Genomic DNA, 10,061 nt, shown 5'->3' with positions numbered 1-10,061 from the left:
GCATCCCTGTCTGAGAAGGAGAGTTGACCACACTCCTGGGTGAAATTCAGCAGTGAGGGGGCACAAGGCAAGTCTGGAGTCTTGATGATTACCAAATTTGGGAACTCACTCAGGGGTCCGTCTATTCTTTCCTTCGTCAAGGTAGAAATATCATTGCCTTCTTACTACAACAGTGTGGGACCTGAAATAAGCCGTTCTGGCTAAGGGTTCCCTGTGCTGACAAAAGCTAGATAATCTGAGAAGGAATTTATTTAGTCCCTGGTCTAGAAAGAGCCTGAGAGTATCCCTGAGGCCAGGCCAGAGGAAATGGAGTTCCATTTGGGACATCCCTGGTAAGCCTTCATTGCTACATATGAGCCTGGGGTCTGTTCTCACTTTGTCTTCTCACTAATTGTAGTGATTTCATTGAACAAGTGATTTCCAAAGAGGAATTCTTTCACATTCTCTTCCCATTTCTCTCTAACCACGTGGCTCCTCCAATCAATGGCCCAGCTTCACTTGATGTTGAGATATTGCTTTATTGAGCAAGCAGCTGCTTTTCTCAATACAGTACACATTTATGACTGAATTTCCCACGTATGAATCTTTGGGTGATGAAATAAATCCTGTTCTGAAGTGCTGGTGGGGCATGGCGACTCTCACGTACCCATTTATAGAGGACTCCAGCTCCAATGCCATGTTCAGCTTGAGGGAAGCAAAACTTCTCAAGAGTCTAGTGTCTCATCACATTTCCCAAAAAGCTTTTTGCCAGGAAAAAAAAAGTAAAATATGTACTCTTACCACAGAGCCAGCTGCTTATTTAAGCATCAGAATTATTCAGGCGGCTGTCAGACTGAAATAGTTGGAATGGTGCCAGGTTTGACTCCACTTTCTATAACATCTAAGGAATAAAATCTAGCGGCATAAATGAGAATCCATTTCTTTTTGGTGATTGGAGGTTCCATAATTGAGTGATCGTAGCAACCTAATTGATGTTAAGATTCACATGGATTTCTTCCTCGCCACTCAATGAGAGTAATGATGAGACTCTCCCCCCAGTAGTCATTATCCAGGGTCTGTCACGGATTTTCTTCTTGTCACAGTACCTGCAGATGAACCTGCATTAATCTTGTCTTTTAATCAGTATTTTGCTTTATCCCAGATCTGTTTCTCTCATTATCTTAGGTTGTTTTCTATCTTGTCTTTCGTAGGAAAAAAAAAAAATACAGCATGTAGCCCTTGGTTGTAGTGATTCCCTGCCTCTCCCCCAAAAAACATTAAAATAAACAAAATTCTCCAGGAAACACAGGGAAGTTGAAATCAGGAATAACACTTTCATTGGACCCATGTTATCTTTTTTATTTGGAAGACATATTTTTCTTCTATTTCATTTTATTCTGAAGGACGGTGGAAAGATTAACACAATCTCTGATCAGATTCCTTCACGTGGTCTCAATGCTGTATAAAATACCGTATTCCTGATAGGGCCATCTGTCAAAACACCAGTGTCAGAATGAATCACTCTGAGTTGCAGATGTGTTAATAAATCCCTTTGAAGGGCTTCCACGTTTAATTAAAAACAAAGTCAAGGATGGAAGTCCTTTAAAAGCCATGTGGCCTGCTTTGTATTTTCTCTGGTAACATGTCAGGTGCTCACATGTCTTTAAGAATGACACAGATGCAGTCTTACTCGTGAATGTTCAAGAAGATCAGCTAGTATCTCGTGTGTACTACAAAAGGAAGTCTGCAGCTTGGCAATTGCCACAGTGCCTATTCGTAAAATAGTTTGGGGAGAAAAACGTCAGAGCTGTTTTACCGATGTAAACCTGTCCTGTTCGGGAGAAACAGGCTCGCAAATTTGGAGTTGGTCAGCGGGATCCTTTACGGTAGGGAGTTTAAGGTGCTTGGCTGTATTTCCAGATTTTTAAGAGCTGTTATAACAGCTCTTATTTGTGTTTTGTTCCGATCTTGGCCAGATCTCATGATCTGTGTCTCTAAATAAAAGGCTACTGTGGTTGAACTGCCTAGAAGTCATCTGAACAGGTATTAGTACAAGAATGAATTCCACTGGGAATCTGATACTTTTTAAAAGAAATGCGGTGGCGTGGCAGCAACAAAAGTATACTTAATTGTTTTCAAAAGGAAATCAGGGTTGAGACAAAACTAAAGTTCGTGACATGATTAAAACAAGGTCATACGAAAATGTGTACTTGAAGGTATAATTTAATGTGAAGAGTCTGGGATGGTAAGGCTTGTTCCATGAAAGGCTTTGTGGAACAACTATATACCAGCTTTTTGACAAGCAAACACCGTGAAGAAAAGAAACAAAAAAACACAGAATCAAACTCTAGTCTCTTAAAACCCATAGCAGCCATGACCTTTACTGTGAAAGCTTAACTGCACGTTCCGTATCAATCAAAACTAAATTTAAATGAACTAAGAGAAAGCACATACATTAAGCTTTGCAAAACTGTGAAATTAATATTCCAGCTATGTCACCTTCGCCTGCATCGGGATTGAGCAAGGGTGAAAGAGAAAGAGAAATCAATTCCACGAGTTTTGGAGAATGTCAGAGTAAGGATCCACTGAAAACTTCTATTTCTCCATTGTTTTTCATACTGTTCGATGTTGCCATTGGTCTCAGGGGCTGGGGGGAAAGGCAGAGAAGGGAGGGAAGAAAGAGAACTGCCATGAACAGAAGTGTATGGCACTCTGTTGACCAAGCATAGACCAAAGACAAGATGAAATAAAAAGTGATGGGCACATTTTATCCAGGTCTGGAAATGTGCGTCTGTGGTAATGGGGACACCAGGAGGTTTCCCTGCAAACCTGGTGACTCTATTCTTTGTAACTATCAAAGGAAGTCTTTTGACTGCTTCATTGAGTTGTCACTGGCATCACCAAAGGGGGTAACTCCCAACATTGTCCCCCATGTAAGGGCTTAAAAAGGAAGAAAACTGGACAAAGTTTTCTTAGTTCTTTTTTGATTCAGCCTCACTCAAAAAAAAAAAAAAAAAGGTGATATCAATATCAGAAAGATAATTCCTCCCTGCTGCCTCCTGAAAACATAATTCTTAGAAAATCTGCCTAAAATAAAGAGGAGAAAACCATTTTTCAGGAGGGTTTAGAAACCTCAGTGCCCCTGGGGAGAAGTGGCAGCAGAGAACACAAAAGAGAGAAATTCTCTACTTCTGTAACATGGTTCATGACTGATTTATCACCAAAGTCAGATATTTGGGTACATGGAATGTGGTCAAAATGCCAAAGTCAAAGTGCCAAAAGACTTTCTTCGTAACATGTCTGTGTTGGTGTATCGTGTTTGTGTCTGTGTTTTCCCAGCTCATCGTTGGCATCCTCAACATCCTTGGTGTCTTTGGGCATCTTTCTTTTCAACAGGAAGCTCTTTCAGTAAATTTGCCACCTTACCACTGATTCTCAGAGAGACACAAATGCTTTTTTTTTCCTATGGACTAAACTGTATGATAAGCCTAAGTCTTTTGGCCACAACCACGCGTACCATACTACCTAACACCTAAATGCATAAATCTGCTACATTTGGTGCCACTGGAGGTTGGGCAAGTGTTCTTGGGTTAAATGATGCTGAGAAAAATGGGTGTAGACTGGACATCTCTGCAGAGATCCTTCCCTCGTTGACAGAGGGCTCAGCAGACTTAGGGCAGACTCTGCCAGCAACCCAGGGTTGCCGGCTGCAAAGCACCCGTGGTCTATTCTGGAAATAATCCTCCTGCTTGAGTGAACCCAAGACAGAGACCCAACCTGATTTAATTTGTTGTTTCAATGAGGCTATTAGAGCAAATACCCTTTCAGCAGCTACTTGAACAGAAAGAAAATATTGTTACCTTAGCGTGCTCAAGAAAAAATCATTTTCAAATTGTGTTTATGGGAGTCCTATGATGTAGCTTAACTGCATATTCCATAGAGGCTTGCAGCTTAACCTCTGCAATTATAATGAAAAAAGCACGGGGCATAAAGCACCAACAGAAGCCCATGGCATTAAGATAGTTCAAGCAAAAATATTGGATTCAAACTTCTCTGACTTCTACTTACCTGTTCATTTAGTTTCTTCTCTCTTGGCGTATTCTTTGACAGTACATTGGAAACTAGTGGATGCATCACTAAAAAGGGACCTCTCGCCAAATTGAACTCAACAACTACCTTCTTCCCTCCCCCACTGTACAAAATTGAAGATGAGAATTAAACCATCAGCGCTACGCACTCCTTCAACCCAAAACCCTATTAATTAAATAAATCAGAAAGTATGTAGAACAGTATTTGTAAGTTTCCTTTAGGATTCACTGCCACTAAACCACTTTTTTTTTTAAATAAAAGATATGTCATTTAAAGATCATAAAATAGACTTGTATACATTAAAATACTAACAAAGAATTAAATAGAAATAATTTTTACCTTTGTTCAGGACCACAGTGGTAAGAGAACAATTTCACATATAGTAAGCATTGTCTTACAGAAGTTATTTTTCTTTTAATAAATGAGATTTTTATTTTAAAGCTTGGACTATTAATGAGTTTTAAGAGTAGAATATCATGTTATTGGATAATAAGTTGATACTTAAAATTTTGAAATATTATAGGCAAATTCTGGAGTAAAGCAGTTATTCTAGTGAGAAATATGAAAATATGAAAAATTGATACATATCACTTTTATAGTCCCTATTTCATGTTGAGAATATCAAAGTCTGGGTACTTTTGGGTAATACTACTGAAATATAGCAAACTTTGCAAAAGTGGAAATATTAGGACATTCAAGAGTAACTTTTGGCAAAAATGATCTAACAAATCAGATTATTGGATTGCAGATCTTGATAAAGGGAGACAGAAGTGATGTTTTTAAAAAGTGAAAACTCTTTACCTCAAGCTATTTCTTTTATCCTCTGCTTGGTATGACATCAGATGACTTACCAGGACCTCTAAATTCTCAGAGCAAGCTTCAGTTATAGCATCACTGTGACTCAGACACAGACACCCACTTTGTAGCCCCACACATGATGATTTTAATTGACTTAATTTCTCCAGCAATACCACCAAGAGCAGTGGTCAACCCTGACTTCTGGCCTTGTCCAGGATGAGGGCTTAGGCTTGATTAGGAATTATCAGACAGTGATTAGTCCTTTGAAAAAACTTAGGGCTCAGCGACCAGTCCCACCATTGATTTCTGCCCAGTGTCCTCCGTTAGTTCATCCATCCAGATTATTTTGCTTCCTTCTCTGTCTTGGAAAGCTGTCATCTGCTCATGCACCATCAGGATTAGTCCTCTAACTGTGTTCACCTTAGAGGTACAATTCCTTTTATCCGAGAAATAACTTCCCTCTTCTTTCTTCCTTCTCTGCAGTTCCAGATTACCAGGAACAGGATATCTTTCTCTGGAGAAAAGAGACTGGATTTGGATTTAGGATTCTGGGTGGAAATGAACCAGGAGAGCCCGTGAGTCACTTGTCTACCTCTTCCCCCAGTGCTGTTTTCTAAGATACCGGGGCCAGCTGGCAGCAAAATCACCAAGATTTGAGCCCAGCTGCATGCAGCATGGACTGCCTTATCTCTAACAGTATGGCTCATTCATTGGATTTGGTGGCGCTCCTCTTGAGGAAGAGTCGAGTTCCCTTCTTAAAAGTTTGTACTCGTGATTATAACAAGTGGCAGCGGCAGCGTCTGGAGCTCCCCATGAAGGAAAATGGAAACAAAAACAAAATAATAGGTGTCAACTAATAAAAACTAATAAGAAGAACTCTGAACAAAGGCTAGGAGACATTTAACCTTCCTGATCCTCCGTTCCCTCGTCTTTAGAATAAATTTGGTATCATATCACAGGACTGTTTTGAAAGGAGAAGAGGGAACTAAAGATAAATACTGTTACCTTCCTCATAATAATAATAAATAATAATACTTCTTGAGCACTTACTATGTGTCAGATCCTGTCATAATGGCTTTTGACATACATTCTCTGATTTCTCCATCAAATTCATGACTTTACCTCCATATTCCAGATTATCAAATAAAGACAAAGAAGGGTTAATCACTTGCCCAAGATCGTAGCATTAGTAAGTGGCAGGAATGGAATGGCTGTGACTTCAGGGTCCATATTCTTAATCACTCTTTTGTAAAATTCTTTGTAAACCATCAGTACGAGGTAAAGGTTGTTGCAGCATTATTATCTAGAGAAGGCAAGGAAACAAACATGTTAACTTAAGGGCTTTTTTTTTTCTTTTAAATGTTTATTTTTGAGAGAGACAGAGAGCAAGCAGGGGAGCTGGCAGAGAGAGAGGGAGACACAGAATTGGGAGCAGGCTCCAGGCTCTGAGCCATCAGCACAGAGCCCGCTGTGGGGCTCGAACCCACAGACTACGAGATCTTGGCCTGAGCTGAAGTCGGCCGCTTAACCGACTGAGCCACGCAGGCGCCCCTTAGCTAAGGTTTAATGAATGGTCAGTACAACCAGACCCTAAAGACAAAGGCTGCTCTGCTCGCAGGTGCTAAAAAGGTATAGAAATGGTCAAATCAGACTCTGCTAGATTCGTTTCCTCACTGAACAGTATTTATTGTGCATTCCCTATTGCTAGGCATAGTGCTGGACCTTTAAAGAAAAGTAGTGTTACTTTTATATAAATTTCCAGAGTTTTCTGGAAGGAGGGTTCTTGGGTAGACAGAAAGGGAGAAAAAAATGTTGCAAATGATGGGGTAAGGTGATTTATTTCTGCAAAGAGAAAAAAGAATGAGTCATTACCAGACCACAGATAAATGGAAGGAACCAAACAAGAAATAGTTAACTTTTGGGACACCTGGATGGCTCAGTCAGAAGAGCATGCGACTCATGACTTGTGAGTTTGAGCCCCATGTTGGATATTGAGATTACTAAAAATAAATAAATGAACTTAAAAAAAAATAATTTACTTTTCCACCATTTAAGAATTGTTATAGCACTTTCACCATGGCCTGGTACCCACAGACTGCTCAATAAATGTTTATGGCAAGGATGCAGACATGAATGAATGCATTGAATTGCTCTCAAAAAGTAAAGGCCATCAGTAAAATAGTAAATCCAAAGGTTAATGTTTCATCCATCATCCAATTACTCAGATCTATATTGGTCACATCGTACCACTGGGTGCTGCTGATACGGACGGCCGCCTGAGGTCCGGGGATGAATTAATCTGTGTGGACGGGACACCAGTAATTGGAAAATCACACCAGCTTGTGGTCCAGCTTATGCAACAAGCGGCCAAGCAAGGCCACGTCAATCTCACTGTGCGGCGTAAAGTGGTGTTTGCAGGTACGGTTTCCATTCTTTCCTTTAGACGGTGCATTGTCACTTGAGGCACAGCAAAGCCTTGCTTCCTGTGTCTGCCTCCTCAAGCATCTATTTTAGCAAATCTTTGCAAATGTGATTAAGCTCAGAATTTCCAGATGGTCTGCTTCTCTCAAACCCGGCAAAACTTCTGTCACTCAAAAGTACTTTAATGTGCCGTTGGTGCATGTTCAGCAGAAGCTTCTAGAAGAGGGTTAGTTGAATATATACACCTCAGCTCATCCCCTTGCCGACCATAACTTAATCACCTTCTTCATTTTGATGTCAGTTCTCAACAAAAGAGGCCATTGTAAAAGTCGGGACAATTGCAGCTTCAAATTAAAAGACCAAAAATTAGTTTTGTGCCGGCAGAAAAGCTCATAAAAAGGTTAGTGATCCTTTACTCCGTCGTTGCCTGCATATGTAATAAGGCAGGATCTCTTTTCCCCATCAGGAGGCTGTGGAGGTGACCAGTGGTCGGCCATCTTTGACTGCTTCCTCCTGCCTGCAGGCTTTCAAGTACAGTACCTGAGTTCTCAAAATATACAGACCCTTTCTGGCCAAGCTCAAATAAAACCTTCTCTGTGAAACCCTCACAGATTCCCTTCTTCTTCCAACTGCCTTCCAATTTTGGCATTCCTTCCTTGCCATACTAGTGAATCGGGGTTTAACTTCTGGATCAGAATCTGCCATTTTGAGACAGCTCATTGTCCAAGGGTCTCCTTGGGGGTTCATCTCTGTCTGCAGCCCCCACCTCAAAATAGTCAAGAATCCAGAAAAAGCAGATGAAGCATTTTATCACTTGAATTACTGAAGAAATAAGACATGAAATACTGTCATTTCTTCGTAGCGTTAGTATTAACGAAACAAATACTCGCCAAATAAAATTAACTGGCACCTTGTTAAAAAAAATCTTCTGAATAGCTCATTTAAATGATGTGTAATGAATGATAGAATTAAGAGATCAGTTTCCAGTATGAGAGTCCTACCTTACTGAAATCGTGGAAAACAGTGTTAATCAGTCATGAATTATGCCCCAAGAGTTCCTTTGTGGCCTCAGAGTATTTCTTTAAAAATCTTTTTTATGTTTTTTATTTATTTTTATGTCACTTATTTATTTTGAGAGCGTGAGCAGGGGAGGGTCAGAGAGAAAGAGGGAGACACAGAATCCGAAGCAGGCTCCCGGCTCTGAGCTAGCTGTCAGCACAGAGCCCGACGCAGGGCTCGAACCCACGAACTGTGAGATCATGACCTGAGCCGAAGCCGGACGCTCAACCGACTAAGCCACCCAGGCACCCCCCGAGTATTTCTTAAACTGGTATTCCATGCAGTCAGTAGCTGTCCCGTTAGAAATGGCTTTTGGGATGCAATGAAATCTTTCTGACTTCACTGACCCAAGTGAAAATAGTAGAGCAGTGTGATTTTTGTTTGTTTCAGATTTATATTTTAAATATTAAATATTTGGGCTTTTTAGCTTTGGGTCAGAGGCAGGTTAATTCTCTGAGAGACATTAGACTAAGACAATAAGCCAGTCACAAACACCACATGAATTCACTTATACTCACATTCATAGGGCAGTCAAATTCATAGAGACAGAAGGTCGCATGGCATTGCCGGGAGTTGGTGTAGGGAAGAATTGCGAATTAGTGTTTAATGGGTACAGAGTTTTAATTTTGGCACCTGAAAAGCCTCTGTAGACGGATTGTGATGGTAACAGTTGTACAGCGTTGTGAGTGTACTTAATGCTTAATGTCCTTGAGCCATACACTTTAACTGGTTAAGATGATACATTTTATGGTATGGATATTTTCGCCCAATAAAAAGAAACATATGAAGGGAGAAGCCTCGACAATAAATGTCTTACCCAAAACTTGAACACACATTTTGTTGGGAGTATCAAACCTAAGTGGACCCTACCTATTTCCGAGGCTTATTTAGTACTTTACCCTGTCACGTGATAAAGCAATAAAACTGGAATCCTAAGGGAGGCTAATGTACCCAGGAGTGGGATCACAGTAGACCATGACAGTTGGAAACAAGGGAGAGAGACTAAGTATTCCTCTGACAAGTGTTGTCAAGAATCCCACAATATGACACCCTTAATGGCCAAGTCAACGTGCAGGGTCCTGCCTGATGGAAAAATGAAAAGCAAAGCTGCTTGGATGGCGAGCAGAAATGTGATCTTTGAGGGTGGTGACAAGGTGAATGTGTGCCAAGGTCTCCGAAGCGAAAGTGGTGGTCACCCTGGTGCGGGCCACCCGTGCACCTCTGAGAGTGGGTGCTGATAGGGTGCTGTCAGTGATAGACGAGCGGGGCGTCCCCTGGGGTGTTTTCACGTGGGCGCCTTGATGGTGGAAGGTGCAGGTGCTCCTGCGTCTTGGCGACCTCCTTCGCGGCGCTGGGGTGCGGGCGGGCCCCACACCCGGTGGCTGAGCCGGGCCTTCGTGTCGCGCAGCCCCCAAAGCCGAGAACGAGGTGCCGTCGCCGGCCTCCTCCCACCACAGCAGCAACCAGCCGGCGTCCCTGACGGAGGAGAAGCGCACCCCGCAGGGCAGCCAGAACTCCCTGAACACGGTGAGCTCGGGCAGCGGCAGCACCAGCGGCATCGGCAGCGGCGGCGGCGGCGGCAGCGGCGTGGTCAGCGCGGCCGCGCAGCCCTACGATGTGGAGATCCGGCGCGGCGACAACGAGGGCTTCGGCTTCGTCATCGTGTCCTCGGTGAGCAGGCCCGAGGCCGGCACGACCTTCGGTGAGTGTCCCGT

The 10,061-nt window shown here is 42.2% G+C and overlaps 1 protein-coding gene across 3 annotated transcripts in view; it reads left to right on the top strand.

The window, feature by feature from the left end:
- MAGI1 (membrane associated guanylate kinase, WW and PDZ domain containing 1) overlaps nt 1-10,061 on the top strand; it is a 624,267-nt gene that overhangs the window by 592,210 nt on the left and 21,996 nt on the right. For all 3 annotated transcript variants that reach the window (XM_029916404.1, XM_029916403.1, XM_029916405.1), the window contains 4 exons: nt 2,470-2,553; nt 5,350-5,441; nt 7,092-7,284; nt 9,755-10,048. In XM_029916404.1, the coding sequence (XP_029772264.1) occupies nt 2,470-2,553; nt 5,350-5,441; nt 7,092-7,284; nt 9,755-10,048 (663 nt within the window). The remainder of the gene's footprint in view (nt 1-2,469; nt 2,554-5,349; nt 5,442-7,091; nt 7,285-9,754; nt 10,049-10,061) is intronic.

This window comes from Suricata suricatta, chromosome 12 (assembly GCF_006229205.1).
Source record: "Suricata suricatta isolate VVHF042 chromosome 12, meerkat_22Aug2017_6uvM2_HiC, whole genome shotgun sequence".
NCBI classification, from domain to species: domain Eukaryota; kingdom Metazoa; phylum Chordata; class Mammalia; order Carnivora; family Herpestidae; genus Suricata; species Suricata suricatta.
This window is presented reverse-complemented; position numbering and strand designations above follow the sequence as displayed.